The 16732-nt window shown below is 43.2% G+C and overlaps 1 protein-coding gene across 5 annotated transcripts in view; it reads right to left on the minus strand.

Moving 5' to 3' along the window:
* Positions 1-16732, minus strand: part of LRRC8D (leucine rich repeat containing 8 VRAC subunit D) — an 87320-nt gene that overhangs the window by 41149 nt on the left and 29439 nt on the right. The window contains exon 1 of one of the 5 annotated variants that reach the window (XM_048497335.1): positions 15109-15128. The exons of 1 other annotated variant lie outside the window; for it this stretch is intronic. In XM_048497335.1, coding sequence (XP_048353292.1) covers positions 15109-15121 — 13 coding nt within the window. In that variant the 5' untranslated portion in view covers positions 15122-15128. Of the gene's footprint in view, positions 1-13986; positions 14422-14594; positions 14781-14832; positions 14919-15108; positions 15129-16732 lie in introns of those variants that run through there. 3 more of the 5 variants (XM_048497340.1, XM_048497339.1, XM_048497336.1) reach the window with 3 other exon arrangements.

Consider the following 16732-nt stretch of genomic DNA (forward strand, 5'->3'; position numbering starts at 1 on the left):
CAACCTGTAAAACTCCCTACAGAGTAAACATTCTGCACCTTTTGAAAATCTGTATTTCATCAGAAAACACTGCGATTCTGTACTACTTCTGTGTTCCAGTTCTGTTTCCCACCACCAGCCACTGCCCTTGTTTTCAGTCCTTGCTTGCCTTCTCAGCTTTATCACCTCACCAACATCTTCACAGATAGATGATGCATTTTTATAGCACTTTGGCCAAAAAAAGGTTACTGTATTCCTGTTCCAGCTTACTCCACCTAAAATTACCAGAACAAGAGAAAATTGACCCAGATGATTATCTAACTGCCTAGTCATGTCAGTATTTTGCAGGAATGATGCAACTAAAACAATTTTGCATAAAGTAGAAGGAAAAGCTGCCAAAGTATAGGAGTCAGGCAGGAATGTTATATTCAACAATGATTTCAGCAGATCGGCAATTTGCAAGTCACATTCAACTGTTTGGCCCAGAACTACAATCACCGAGTAAAGCTCATTCTCCTGCTGACCAAACACAATTGCTCAACCAGCTCAGAAAAGCTTTAGTACTACTAGCCAGGATCATTCTGTAGTGAAGAAAATCCAGACATCATTTTGATAACTGCCTCTAGTGTGTGGCCGCTGCTTCCACCTACTTTCAAACACTGATACATCAAAAAGTAGTTGTTTGCAAGGTACTGATGTGCAGAAATATGCATACAAAGACTTGCTGGAAAGTGTACTGAATATTTCGAATCGAATACCTTTAATGGTATATAAATAATTCAACATCAACATGAACATCAACACCACAAGGTAACAACAGCCTTTACAACTTCTGGCGAGTTAAAATAACAGCATTAAAAAATTTAGCCACGGCTTCCAACAACTCGTAGCTGTGGCTATTTAAAAGATATATAACCTTCTGGTTATCTGTAATACCTTCGTTCCCTTGCAAGAAAGGAATTATGTGCCAATTGGCCATGCTGGAAGGGGCTGATGGGAATTGTAGTCCATAACATCTGGAGTGCCAAAGGTTCGCCACCACGGGCATATGAGATACTGTTTCCACAGAACTTATACGACACGGGCATTTCCTGTCTTTATGTGGAATTCCAAGGTGGCGTTCAAGACTAAGGGAAGAAGGCAGGGCATTACACCTAGCTAAGGTGATTGCTCTACGCCACCGGGCCTCAACCAGGAGATAAAGATACCGGGCTACGGTTAACCTATCCAAGGGTATTCCCAGGGAGATCGGGGAACAGGTTTTATTAGCTTCCTCTAGCATCTGTCGAAACTCTCTGTCAAAAAGTCTCTTTTTGATAACTCCATAAACCTCCTGCTTCGTTAACATTAGCAGGTCCTCCAAGGGGATACCCAGCTCATTGAGTTTGGCTTCGATTTTAACCCACCACAGAGTTGTGTGGAGAATGGTGAGTCCCTGGGATGTATAGTCCAGTTCATCCCAATTAAAACAAATCCTGGCCCAAAACTTGAATGTACGGCACCAGGCCAGAGTTTCCAGCCAGTGCTGGCCTGTTTCTAAGAACAAGGCCGCATAGGGGATAGAATGGGGCACGCCGAGGATTTTATACAGAAAGTGCAACTGGACCCTTTCCACCTCTCTGCTCCATGCCCCTATCCAGATGGGGATCCCATAAAGGATTTGTTGACTCACTTTGGCATTAAATGCTCTCAACACTGCGGGAATGTATCCTCGGCCTTTCCCATAGAGGAAGCGTATAACGGCTGAGGTATTTAATTTGGCAGCGGAGACAGCCCGGTTCCTATGCAGTGTCCAGGAAGCCCTACAATAATAGGTAAGCCCTAGGTATTTATATGACTGCACCTGCTTGAAGCTACAGTGGGCTATCCGCCAATTGGTGGCTTTCCATTTGTGGGTAAAGACCACAATTTTTGATTTGTCTAGGTTAAGGTGCAAATCGTTGAGCAAACACTATTCAATACAACACTCTAAAGCTCTCCTTAGTCTGACTCTGGAGTATGAAAGTACAACTGTGTCATCGGCAAACAGAAGCAGGGATATAGAAGTTGAGCCCAGAGTTGGACTATGTACTTGGGTCTCATTTAATGTGGAAGCTAGATCATTAATAAAGAGCTTGAAGAGTGTAGGAGCCAATACGCAACCTTGTTTCACCCCATTAATAACTTGGATTTTGGGGGTTAACACTTCCTCTATGTTACATCTCACTTGGCAATAGGTGTTTGTGTGCAAGATCTTAATCAATTCGAGCAACCTTGGCGCTACACCCTGTCTACTGAGTTTCTTCCATAGGATCTCTCTATTAACAGAATCAAATGCGCCACGGAGATCGATAAAGGCTGCATACAAAGGGCTCTTTTTCCTCTTATATTTGGTTATCAAACAACTTAATACCAGACAGTGGTCAAGGGTTGACTTTCCCCTTTGAAATCCAATTTGTTCCTTCCCTATGACATTTTTATCAACAATCCAATCAGTTAATTTTCCAAGGAGGCATTTGGCATAAAGTTTGCCCAAGACCGAGAGAAGGCTGATTGGTCTATAATTAGAAGGACTGGCAGGGTCACCCTTCTTATAGATAGGAATGATAATTGAGTAGCTCCACACAGCGGGAATTATACCTGTTTGGCTAACTGTGTTAAACAATTGTGCCAATATAGGGGACCACCATTCCCTAAACACTATGAATAACTCTGGTAGAAGAGTGTCAGGACCGGCAGCGTTTCCTTGTTCAAGTTGGCTTATAAGTTTTCCAATCTCAAGAGAGGTCACGGGGGGGCAGGGGTTGTCAGGAGGTAGGACAGGAGCCAGGGTGGAATAAGGTTCCTGGCACTCCCCCATTGTTTAAAAAAAACCCCTCATACCATTGCATTTTTAAGATACTAGAAGAATGCTGCTATCTCTAAGCCCACCAGTGACTATTTTCCAGAATCTTCTAGAATCACTGTCGTGTATTGATTGAATCAAGGAATTCCAACAACTATCAATTGCCTCTTGTTGATTAATACGTAGTTGCAATGCTAATTGGGTTTTTAATGTAAAGTAAAATGGGGGCAGGCTATCCCATTTTTGGATTTTATAGTTTTTGTAGATTTCCCTCAGTGAGCGTTTTATAGCCATACTTCTACAGCAGAATTCCAGCATGTGTGGAGATTTATTAGGCAATCCTGGTTTGGCCAAGAAGTTTGCACGGTTCCCGGTCCTAAAGCGGGTTTGTTCCGCGATATTTCCCTCATCCCGGGATTTTCAAAAATCGCCAATTTGGTGATTCTTTTCAAAAACCCTGCATTGAACCCACTATCATGCAAACACTACCAGAGCAGAACCAGTTTATTTTTCTCGCCCAGCCGCCTGATCTCCCACTCCTCTGCCCACCCCCTTGATCTCTCCACCTGACGACATGTCAGTTTTCATAGCTAGGGAGATGTGCACTTTGGGCCCAATGTTAGTGGGCACATCACCGGGGCGGGGGGGGGGGGACCTCTCGTTTCCCACAAAAATATGAGCATGTGAGTGGGAATGTGATGGTGTGCTCCATTGTTTTTTGCTGCCACTTGCTGTGTTGAGGCCTGCACTGGGTCCTATCCAGAACTGGAAAATGGGGGGGGGGGGCTTCATTTTCCCTCACTGCTGCCCAAAAACAACAGCCAATCAGAACACAAGCCACTGGGGATGTTTGCGCAGTGTATATACAAAAGACCTGGGCTCATGCAAAACAAACTGGAGTATTTCCTCCCGGTCTTCACTCGATTCCTTCACAGAAACAGGCAGCCATGCAAAGGGAGAAACTGGGATAAAATAGACTTGGATTGTAACCTGGTATAATTGTGCCGTGCTCAAACAGCCTTAGTGTGCTAGGACAGCATGCATGGATAGGGTACAATCACTATTTAAATGATCCAGAGATTCAGGGTACAGGACTTCAGACAGAGCTTCCAAAGGTCCCAAGGAAACAGCAAGAAGGTTTGCTGGTTCCAGAAGAGTGGTGTGGATTGAGTAACCTTGGAGCCAGCAGAGGGATGATACTGCACACCTTTGGCTAGTGCAACAGGAATAATCACAGAAATAACTGTAACATGTGAGAGTTCATTGTGAACCCAGAATGAGAACCTGTGGGTTTACTGATTTTGACTGAGTTAGGAACGGGGATTATCAGAAAGAAAACAAAAAAAAAGTGTGCACAAAAGGGCTGGCCGGGTGGAGGCTTCAACCACACTTAATTCAGATTGGGAGGAGACATTCAAATAAGGCCAGTAAAAGTAATCAAGCCCACCTGATTGTTGGATTGTAATTAGATTTTGTACTCAGGAAGACTGGCCCTTGCTGACAGTGACAGATCTAGGTGGGTGCCAATCATTAACAGGATCTGAGGAGCATCTTGACATCACCTTCTCCCAAACAAGATACTGCTATCTCCTAAAATGGCTGCCAAAGCAAATTTAGCCAAGATAGAGTCAGGGTTGGCAGCACACATCTGGAAAAGGTGTTTCTGTTAACAACACTGTTTCTTCTTCATGCAGCACGAGGAGTTAGGAATTGAGAATAAGCAGAGGCAAGCCCTTTCAGGAAGAGTCATCTGACTCAACTCTTGGATAAATGCTTCCCCAAATCTCGGTAAGGAGGAAAGAGCTTCTCCTCTTGAAGAAGCTGTCTGACTACAATGGGGATTTAAATCCATCATAAATATTAACAAGGCACCCAGCCCTAAGCTTATCTGCTTATCTATAACAAGGAAGTTTCACAGAAGTTAACAAGCAGGAAGAGTTGCAGATGGAATTCCCTGCTTTCCCATCACAGATGTCCACTGCATCTTAGCCAAGATCAGATGAGATGGTTTGCTAAATTACTAATGCTGGTAGCCTGTTGTCTGATTGTTATGACTGACTGTCACTCTTACTCAATTAGAATGCATCAAATAACGAAATGAATCAAAATGAACACAGCATTCTCCCACACAATTAAAACCGCTCTTTATGTTTTCAAGCAACACTAAAGCACATATATTCATACCATATTAGTTATGTTCAGCTACTTTGTGCTATGCTGGCAACGCTGTGTGCATCCAATTTTGAGACAGTTTAATGCAAGATTAGTCAGCTTTCACAATTGCCACCACTACCTCTCTCAATCACTTAAAAAATCCAAAACTTAAAGAGATTTTACTAAAAATACTTAGAATTCAAGCTTTTGCATTCCTAAGAAAATTCCTCAGGTGCTATAACAAGTTTAAAATTATGTTATTACCTTTGAGGCCAAACAAAGAGTTTAAATAATCTCAGTTCCCTCTCATCCTGTTTAGATAACATTTTTTCATGCTCTTAAATTTAACTCAAAGCAGAGAAACTGCAAGCTAACTAGTACATATCTGCATACAAAAGTATTTTGATTGATATGCTTTACTGAAAGTTCCAAATCTCTTAATGATGGAAACAGGAAACATACTGTCAAATCTCAAATGACTGGGATTTAGGTAACAATCCCCCTCTTTTTCCTTTTTTTCAGAGCCAACCCATGAAGTACTGTCATGTCTGCACTGAATTAGGTAAGTTCAAACCAGAATCTGCAACCAGGGTTAGAAGTGGATTAGCAAACTCACAATTTACTATAACCACAATTGGAAAAGAAAGGGGGGGGGGGTTGTGTGAAAAGGAGGGGGCAAGTGCATGACCACAATTTTCCACCCATAGTTAGGATGCTGGGAGCATTATACCTACCACAAGCCTAGAAGCTGAACCAAAACAGTACACTCTTTTATGTTTTATTCTACTAAGCTTTATTTGGGGGGAAAGAGAGACATGCTTGTGTTGCAAAATCTGAACTCATTAATTTCACTTGGAGGTAGGCAAATGCAGATCTGTCTCCAGCAAAACTCTATTCAAAGCAAAGGATGCTGCCAAGGTCACTTCTAGAGTTGGGATCAGAAAAAACGGAACAGATGAACAAGGTCTTGAAGATTTACTGACAGATTCAAAGAGGGACCTTGTTGTTGAACTTATCTCACCTTTTTTCCTTTACATTCTTTTTTAAAAGAGACACAAAAGACCACGGGGATAGCTTTTGCTAGTTACATTTCAGCAATCACCATCACATGTGATTTTAGGTGCATAAAATAAAATGTACCATAAATATTAAAGACCAGGACAGGTGTTATATAAGCAACAGCATTTAAAGGGCAACTAAACTGTGACAAATACAGTGAATATACTGCTGTTACATTGATAAATTTGGAGAAATGTGTTTCTGTGTTTGTCTCCTAGCTTTTTTTCACATATGAAATTTCCTGTCATGAAACATGTTGAAAGTATTGGATAAAAGACAGATTACAGAAAAAAAATCAAATTAAGCTATGAAAAAAGCAACTTTTTCATTGGTTCCTATGAAGCCTCCATATTTATTTGTGTTTATACTAGCACTTGTCCCAAAGAGTATTTATATCAGATAACCGCTCTGGATAATACAGATTCTAAAATGATGCACAAGCTAACATTTCAAAAAACTGGGAGGATGCTATGAACTGATCTGTACAGTGATACCATTTTTTGATCAGTATCACAATCCTTAAAGCATCTTTTAAAGTATATTTTAAAAAGAAGAACAAAGTTATTTCCCAACATCAATTAATTTGCTTTCTGCTCCACATTGTAGAGACTTTCCTTCAAACATAAACATGTGGGGAAATGTAATGGTCTTGAGTCTCCTAGACATCTCTGCAGCTTTTTATCAGTCATGGTATCCTTCTGGCCAGTTTGCCTGGCACAAATGATGGACTCGCCACAGCTCAAGTTGTTCCTACCCTACCAAACAGATTCCAGGAAGCGGTACTGGGAAACTTCTCCTCTAGTCCATAGCGCTTATGTTATGGTGTACTAGAGGACTTCTGTTATTTTCCCAATATTATTTCATATTTCAATGAAACTGGTGGATTAAGTTGTGTGGAGATCTGGAATGTATTTTTCCCTCTGATTCAGGGTTGTGGTGGTGGTGGAATATTCTACACCTGATAATGGATCAGAATGTTTCCAAATTAGGTCCACCCTATCAGTTTCTGTCAGCATGGCCAATTGGCCATGCTGGTAGGGGCTGATGGGAATTGTAGTTCCTGAACATCTGGAGAGCCGCAGGTTCCCTACCCCTGGTCTAGAAGCTTGTGCATGTGTGCAGACCTGGAGATAGTCACATGCTGTTAAGCATTCATTTTGGCTGCTCCATCATGGATAGTGGAGAGGGAGCTTCCTTGGGGCCTGATCCTGAAGCAAGTGTGCAGTGGCCTGATGCAGAATAAGAAAGAGTGTGAAAATTTCAGTCCATCAGAAGCAGAGTAGGAGGCTACTTAAGACAAGCAAGAAGATGTGATTTGTTAGTAAAAGTAAGCCTCCTGCTCTAGTTTGGCTATTAGGGTGATTTACTCTTAAAAGCAACATTCAGAGGCCAGAGGAGCATGAGATCTCACATGGGGAACAGGCCTCAACCCAAGGAGATTCATTGGTTCTTCTTGTAACGTTCTACTTCTACAGGCTCGGTATCTTCTTACTCCATCAGGGCTCCTCTTCAAAAAGTAGCTCTAATTAAATGCAACAGTAGACACTGCATTTGAGTCAACAATGCTTCTTCAAAAGCCCTGAAGCCTGTCAGAATTATAGAAGCTCTTTACTAGACATTATGCAACTAACAAAAACAATTTACTCGCTTCTCACCAGGCAAAATTCCTCCAACCTACATGGTTTCATAAAGACATGAACCAGCAAAGGAATAAGGTTCCTAGTTATATTCAAGGACAGCACCTTGTTATGTACACACACACACAAATTCCTTAAGGAACAGAGCTTACAGTGCAAAACATACACCAGAGAACTTATGATAAATAAATGGAGTGTAATTGATCTCTGGAGGTTCCAAGTGAAACAGTATATCATTACAAGTTATGCAAACAAAAGGCAGTTTTTTTCAAACTCTTGAAAGTCTGGGAGAAATGAAACAAGTTACTGAGCTGAAATACTGAAAGAGGGCTGAAGAACTATCTTCCTGAAATATCTACTTTTCTATAGCTTAAATCCAGCTAAAAGAAAGAAAGAAAGAAAGAAAGAAAGAAAGAAAGAAAGAAAGAAAGAAAGAAAGAAAGAAAGAAAGAAAGAAAGAAAGAACAATTGCTCTTCATTTTTTCTTCTCAATGCCTTTTAAAACATACATTTATAAAGATGACAACACCTAAAGCCTTAATCTAGAATTATAGGTAACTTTCATTTAGGATTACCACAGCTTTTCCTAGTCCCAAAGAATCTTATTAAAAGGCCAAGCCAACAAATACAAATTATAATCATAAAAGTCATTAATCTGGAACCTTCACAACACATGATTTATGTCTAACCTGGATGTTTTTGGGGCTTGGGAGAGGTAGCACCATTTAAAATTATTTGTCCCTTAAACTACATTCAATTCAGAATTAGCTGATACAAATCTGTCTACATAACTACCTAAAGTGCATAAAAAACCCTTTGACAGTTCGCCAGCCATATACCTCAACTGCATTAAGAATGATAAAAAAAAAATCATTGACTATGCATGTTGCACTCTTGGGCATAACAGTTAGTGTTCCCAACCACTTCATCACATTCAATGATGGTCAAGCATAGGTTTTCTTTTTTTTTTCCGATATATACCCAGCTTCTGAGATAGTATAGCACAGCCTCAAAAGAGTAGACTCTCAACAAGTTTTTTCCCCTTCGCACTCACCAAAATATCTCAAATTTTCCACTAGGAAAAATTCAGACTTCTTTATACTATCCATTCAAATAAGGTCACTCACTCAAAAAAAGAAAATATTTTGTAGGAATTTTTTTTTTCTCGGTACCGGTACTCCCCAAAATTTCCTGATTTTCCCATTGGAAAAACTTGTAAGTCCTCAGACTTTTTCGCAACACACAATTTGAGTGTGAACAACTATGCTTTTAAGAAGCATTTTACTCAATCTAATAGAAAATAAGAAGATATGTAATTGGAGGGGAAAAATTGCTTTTTTGCCAGTTTTTTTCAGGGCCTTCAGCTTCAGGATGGGGGCTGTATATATCCATATATATCCATCATCCATATCCATCCTATGTAGGCTATTTGGAACTATATATCCATCATCCATATCAGTTCTCCAGAGAAAGATTTACCACAATCACGTCAATAGGGAGATGCTAAGAAGAAATTTCATAGTAAGTCCAATGGATCAGGTAGAAATAGATTAAATCAATTATTCCTAACAGGGTGCCAAAGGTGCCAGAATGCCAAATGATGTGCTTCCTGACAATTCCAGCTTTTTGAGTATACGGAATAAGCTCAAAAGGGTCCCAAATGAAATACAGGGGGAAAAGTCAAGGAACTTCAGGAGTGTCACAGCAATCTGTCCTTGGTTTGGCAAGGTTCTTACAAATTTGGGTTTGAAAAGATGTCCCTGAAAGCATATAGGGTACAAACCACCGCCCTTTTTTCGAAAGTGAAGGCAGTATTCGTTCTCCAAAGTAAACAAGCTTTTTTCCTGCAACTCTTTGTTGCAGGAGGTCCTTTAGAATAGCTCAAGAGGCATTATTTTCATATCTTCAGTGAGGACCCATTTAGGAGCAGTGCTTCTGTTTAGGACGGCACTTAGTTTGAGATCTCCCACCATCTTGTGGAGCTTCCACATGCTGTGTCAGCCATTTTGTGACTGATTTTTCTTCCTGTGACAGTCATTTTGTCATTGCAGCCACTACCTCTTCTGTAAATTCAAAGACTGCCAGCTACTCAGCAAGGTTAAAGACCTCTTGGTCAGCTGCAGGGTGGGCAATAAGTCTAAAATAAAGGAAAGGGAAGCAGGGATCTCCAACACGGTGCCTGTGAGTGTCCTGGTGCCCGCCAACACCTTTCCAAACACCCGCCAAGCATTTTCAGAAATTCGGTGAGGCCAAGTGAGGCTCTTGCCCAACATGGCTTTTAACAAGCCATTGGTGATCTGATTGGCTGTGCAGATTTAAATAATGTTGCTTCAACAGCAGCTGTCACCATAGGTTGGTTTGATTCTCTCTCACTCCTCTTTCCCAGGCTATTTGTAAAGCTACCCTCTTCTCCCCTGTACTTGGGCTACTCATTGTGTTTTATCTGAAGAATGTCTCGACTTCGGTTCATATACCTATTTGGCAATGTTGAATAAAAGTACACAGGTGAGAGGTAGGCTTACCATGGAAGTTCCAAATAGCCTACATAGGAAGTCCACTGATAGCAAAGCCAAGCATCAGCAGCTGCCAGCACTGCAGGGGCCACTTGGCTCAGCACATTCAGCAGCTACTAGAGTCACTGTCAGCTCACTAGTTGCTTCCTCCAACACAGCGAGGGGCCACTTATCTGGGCTTACACCTGATCCATTATAACTCCCCATTCAGCCTCTAATACAAATATTCTCCAAGGAAATTAAGGTAACTATGTGCATATACCCATTTGAATTTGATATACTAGACCAGGGGTAGGGATCATGTTTCCGATAGCCTGAACTACAATTCTATCAGTTTGCACTCAGCATGGCCAATTGGCCATGCTGACAGAGGTTGATGGGAATTGTAGTTCCTGAACATCTGGAGAGCCGCAGGTTCCCTACCCCTGTACTAGACTGACATTCTACCTGATCCAGCAGCTAATGATACACCCAATAACCCTGGGATCCTGGCTTATGTAATACAAACAATGTGTTTGACAGTCTAACCTCTCTAGCAATGTCAGTGTAAGCATTAGGTATCCTGCACATGTCAAAGTGGTACCAGACCTCTTCTTTTGACTGAGAAAAATCTAGACAGAAACTCAAGAGAACTATTAATTCTGAGAATACACGAGGAATCTGACTGCAGCTCTATGTAATTTCCAGTGTCCTAACAGACACTTTTGCTACTAAAAGGAGCACCTTCTGAAGGATGAAATAGGGTCAAAGGCAGAGCTCATCCATCTTGGAAAACTAGGGCAAAAACCTAGAGTGGGAAACATATGGGGCAAATAAAATAGCACCTTTCCTGAAGCATCTAACATGCTGACAGCAAGAAACTGACACTTCGCGGATATCCCACCCAGCCAAAGTACTGTGCAGAGCTGAACCTTTATAATGCATTATGATGGAAGGAAGAGGGCAATAGCTGCTCTTGTGGCAACATTTTTTGGGGTGGGGAGGGAGGGGTTGGTGTGCTTGTTCTTTCCTGACTGGGCCCTTTACTTTCTTAAATATACAGATTTGCTTCCCATTAAATTTAATTTGGCATTCCGAAAAAGGCTTGGCAGGCCACGTACCTACAGGCCTCATGGTCCTTCAAAAATCTTCAAAGGGCAGAGCACATACTTTTTGAGATCAGTAGTTAAAAATTCATTACTAAAGAACAGCAGCATAGGCCTTTCAGCGCTGGCAAATAAGCAACAAAAAAACTGAAACTAAGAATCTGGGTTCTTTTCAGGCTCACTGCAACCTTAAGCAGAGGCAAACATTTTATTTACTCCTGCAGTAAATTCCCCCCACCATTAATTACATTTTTAAATTACAGGATACACAATCTGTCATACATACATGAGCCCCCACAGCCTTAGATAATTAAAGGATTTCTTCAAAGATGTGCACAACAAAACTATTGAGTCATTTTCAGCAGAGATGAGAGCCTCACACCTCTGTCCCAAACCAAGAACTCCACCTTCTAGCTTTTCCAGAAAGGGAAGAGAAGGGTCGGTATTTTAATGGGCTCCTTGAACAAGGAAAATCTGGCGGCCTAAATAAGTGAACTAAATTTTTGCAAAATGGGAAATGAAACCTTTCCTAAGGTGAAAATAAAGCAATAAGAAAACAGTTTAGCTGCTAACTTTCTGTGTGTTGGCTACCCATTTAAAAGAAACAGGTGTCATACATCAGACTTGATTGCAAAAATGGCTATTAGTTTCATCCCTGTACAGTCTGACATTGTTTGGATGAGCAATTCCTAACCTTCTCATTTTTAACTTCAGCAACTAACCACCATTACATTCCACATGCCAAAATGGAAAAACAGACTTCAGTTACCACTGCAAAATTCATCAGTAATCTGAGAGATCCTGGGAAAACCACTGCACAATAAATTTCCTGTCATCAATCATATTCAGAGTTATTCAGTGGTGGGATCCAAAAATTTTAATAACAGGTTCCGATGGTGGTGGGATTCAAACAGTAGCGCCGCGGCACACATGCACCTCCAGTCCCTATTGGGCAAGGAGGTTGCTTTAGAAACCCCTTCTCGGCACTCAGAAAAAATTAGTAACCACTTCTAGAGAAGTGGTGAGAACTGGTTGGATCCCACCTCTGGAGTTACTTTAATCAGTGGTTCCCAACCTGGGGTATGCACCAGAGTATTTGGGAGTTTGTGAAAAAAATACATAATGGGTCTGCTAATATGGGGGGGTACAATTTTAGGGAAATAGGTTGCCAAGGGCTACATGAGTGAAAAAGGTTGGAAACCACTGCTTTAAGTCCACTGAAAACTATGTACTTAGACAGACTAGAGTAATTCTCAGATGGCAAATGTTACATAGGAGTCTCAGGAGGCAAATGTTACATCTTTAGTTGGTGCAAGGAGGGAAAATTAACTAGGAAATATCAGGAAAGGGGGGGAAATGGAGATAAAGCAACAACAAGATGCAGATGTAACATAAGAAAACTCTGATTGGGAAAGTTATTGTAAGAATTGACTCTGATGCAGTTACTGAGCAGAGAAGAGACAAGGCAAGTGTGGTTGCAGTTTTACCTGGGAAAGATACTGTGCTTGGGCTGGGCGTTACATGTTAAACAGCCCCTCATCCCCAAAATAATACAGCTAACCAAGAAATCTTCCCACAGAAGACAACATAAAGTGTCCCCAGGGAAAAGAGCATTTTATTGGCTGTTACTAAATGCCATCAGGGAGTTCTGGTGGGTTTTCTGGGCCGTGTGGCCATGGTCTGGTGCATCTTGTTCCTAATGTCTTGCCTGCATCTGTGGCTGGCATCTTCAGAGGTGTATCACAGAGGGAAGTCTGTTACACAGTGGTACACCTTGTGTGTAACAGACTTCCCTCTGTGATACACCTCTGAAGATGCCAGCCACAGATGCAGGCGAAACGTTAGGAACAAGATGCACCAGACCACAGCCATATGGCCCAGAAGACCCACCAGAACTAGTTGAATCTGGCTGTGAAAGCCTTGGACAAGCCATCAGGGAGCTTTGTTTCCTCTCTACCCTTTTCTGATCTGTACCACAGCTGTTCTACTGACACACTCCTACCTTCTCAACAACAAAGATCTACTTTAGAAAAACAAGCAAATTATTAATAGAACTTATTAAGCAAATGCTCACAGATCCAGCAGAAAAAAAGTATACCTGGACAGAAACCTTCCCTCCGATGCCAAAGGGAGCTCTCCTCAGTAGGTATTTTAAGGTAAGATCGGCTTTGCTCCTCTCCAACCCATCCACCCCACCGCCCAAGCTCTGCTTACCTACAGCAACTCTCCCTGCATGCTTGTGAACCTCTTGCAGGCTTGCCAGAAGGCTAACAGCTTGCAAGAGGCAGCAAACGAGAGAAGACTGAATGTAGCGGTGCTGATCATTGCAGGGAGATCACAGCACAAAAACCATCGACCCTGCTGCAGTCAGTGACAACAGTCTCGGGAGCGAGGATCTTTAAAGGGGAGGAGAATTTTACCCATGACACACAACTCGCCCCTACAGCAGCTGTCCTTTATATTACATCCTTTCACACACACCTAGTTTTCAGACACGCCACCATAGCTTTTAGTCGGAAGCTCGTAGAGGGCAGGGTATAAATTTAAACCGGGGGGGGGGGGGCAGCAGGCCATAAAGACAGCTCGTTCTTCCCTGATGGCTTAACCAGAAGAACTTTCCACCAAAACCTCCGGATCCCCGCCACTGAACGGACCGATCCCCGTTATAACTCAAAACACTCTCAGATACCCCCCCTTTTTTTCTTTTGCTTCGGCGCCCCTAAGGGTGCACTTACTGCTATGCCAGGGAAGAGGCCACCAAGCCTCTCCCGGGCCTTCGCCTTCTCCTCCTCCCTGCCTTTCTCAATCTGCCAGGGCCGAGCCGGCGAGCCCAGAGTTGTGTCTGTTCCTGTTCAAAGTCGCGTCTGCAGTTCAGCGCCGCTTCCCCTCCTCTTCCTCCTCCTGCAGCAGCAGCAGCTCCGGACCGAGGCCGGCGTGCGCCGAGGCTGGCGGGTGGCTTCCTGCTGCCCGGTCCGCGCCACCATTGCGCGCGAGGCTCCCCGGGTCGTGATCAAATCCCCCGGGTGGCGGCACGGACGAACAAAGGGCCAGCAGCGACAGCCGGCGCGGGCAGGCTGGAATAAGCCGGTCGCGGGGAAGCATGCTCACTGCACAGCCCCGCTCGAGCAAAACAACGTGCCGTTTCCCATCGCCACTCGCTCCTCCCCCTGTCCCTACCAGCCCGGCTTGTCAGTTGCGCATTTGCGCCAGGCGCGCAGCGAGGAGCCGGCCTTGGCGAGAGAGGGATGCATCATGCAGGCAACCAACTAGGGGAGGGTGACGGATGGCTGGATGGCTGAGAGGCGAAGGGGGTGCTTATCAACCTCCCCAGCCCCACCTGTACCTGATCAAACCGCACTCTTCTTCCTCCCGTGCGCCCAGGCTGTAGTTCGGGCAGGGGGACAAATGCCCGCCCCCCCCCCCCGCGACAGAAAAAATAAATAGAGGGGAATCCAAGCAGGAGAGTCACTTAATCATTGCAGGCAGACATGCAGGCGCTTCCTGTTAGGAAATGAAACGGGAAGGGAAAAGATCCAGTTCCCAGTCGGCTAGTTATTAACAAGCAGCCAACCAGTTCTCACCCTGGAGTGAGAAAGCCTCTTCGGCTCTGCTGAGCGCCCCTTCAAGCGCGTGGCCGTCTGGGCTGCTGTTTGGGCTCGCTACCTGCCCGCCTTCCCTCCAACCTTTGCGACGCGCCCTTGCTGGCGGGCTCCCCCCTCCTCCACCCAACAGAAGAGGCGCTCGTTGCACAACCGGCAGCAAAGTTTCCTGTGCCTAGCGTCGTTTGCCTCCACTCGCTGACTCTTCAACCCAGACAGATTCCCGGCGTCAGAGTAGGAAATAATTGACATCTGTACCTTTTGCAGACATTGATGGTGGGGGCGGACGTAGCTAGGAGCCTTGGATCCATTGCAGCCAACAGTGGAAAGTGCTGCTCGTTTTGCTGAAGCCGCTAGGCTGGCGTACTGTGAGTCTGAGCGTCACTTTGTTTGCATAATAAAAAATGCTGTTACTAAAGTCTTGCTGTTACTAAAGTCTTGTTACTAAAGTCTTGCATAGTCTTGCCTGTATTCTTATTGTGGATAGCAATCTCTTGCTAGAGCCCCTTTTACAATGAACCACCAGAGCGAATGTTGCTTGCTGCAAGCTTGCTTCCTCTGACCAAGAATGGCACTTAGCAAGTATCCTTGATGTTTTCAGTTTCAAACATTTCTTCCTCTGCATTTATTACAGAAATTTAAACACACACACAGGTTGTCCTGGTGGGGTTTCCGGGCTGTGTGGCCGTGGTCTGGTGGATCTTGTTCCTAACGTTTCACCTGCATCTGTGGCTGGCATCTTCAGAGGTGTTTCACAGAGGGAAGTCTGTTACACACTGTGTCCAGAGAGAAGGAAATGTTTGGGGTATATGTTGTCCATGTCACATGTTCTTAAAATACATGGGATTTTACCCCCCTTTTACAAATTTACAATGGCAGGGTAGATAGGTAGGAGGGAAGGAAGGTATCACCAAGGAGTGGACACAAAGGACACTGAGGCTAAAATGTCAGGAAAATCATGACAGTAATGGCGTGGACAAATAATGACTACTTTATTTCTTCTCCCTCCAACCACAAAACTGCAACCTAACTCTTTACAGAGCAGAAAAGGGAACTGAGGCAGGAAGCAGCAACAGACAAGGGTACAAAAAGAATATGCCTTTCTTGTTCACTGAATACTACTGGTAGGGAGAGATTAGAGGACTTGGTATTTATTGATGCTTTAGGGATTTATGCTGTTTGCTGGAATGGACAGTCAGTTTAGTACTAGCTGCTAAAACACCTTTCCTATTTAACTGGTTTGTAGCTTAATTTTAATATCCCGCTTTTCACCCCCTGCAGGAATCCAAAACAGCTTATCACATTGTTCTTCCCTCCTCTGCCTTATCCTTTCAACAGCCACCTTGTAAGGCAGGTTAACCTGAGAGCTTCCATGGCAGAGCAGGGATTTTAACCCAGGTGTCTCAGGTCCTAGTCACACACTCTAACCAAAATGTCACACCAACATACGAGCACAGGGTGGTAAGCAGTGTTTCAATACTTCTGTTCCTAAATGCATTTATGAGCATATGCTCACAGAATTATGCAATATGATGTATAACTGCTTTGAGCGATTAGACCTATGCACAATTAGATGTAAAGGAATATAAGTGGTACTAATAGCACATTGGGCAGAAGAATTTTGACAGCAGCCACCAGTGCCAAGAAGAGCACAGATCGTATCTTACTTCCAGGTCTGGGTGCCACTAGTCAAGGTGCCAGACATTCCCTTTTAAATTTCTAAAATTTAATTCTTCCCTTCAACAATTAATTTTTAAACCCAGTTAAAATAGGTTCTCATCCTAAAAGACTATGGCATAATTAGACATTTCAAGGGCCATAGGAGCTGTATGACATGAAAATTCAGCAATATGAAAAGTGATCCTTGTTAACCTGTATAGAC

Source organism: Sphaerodactylus townsendi, linkage group LG05, assembly GCF_021028975.2.
Source record: "Sphaerodactylus townsendi isolate TG3544 linkage group LG05, MPM_Stown_v2.3, whole genome shotgun sequence".
NCBI classification, from domain to species: Eukaryota; Metazoa; Chordata; class Lepidosauria; order Squamata; family Sphaerodactylidae; genus Sphaerodactylus; species Sphaerodactylus townsendi.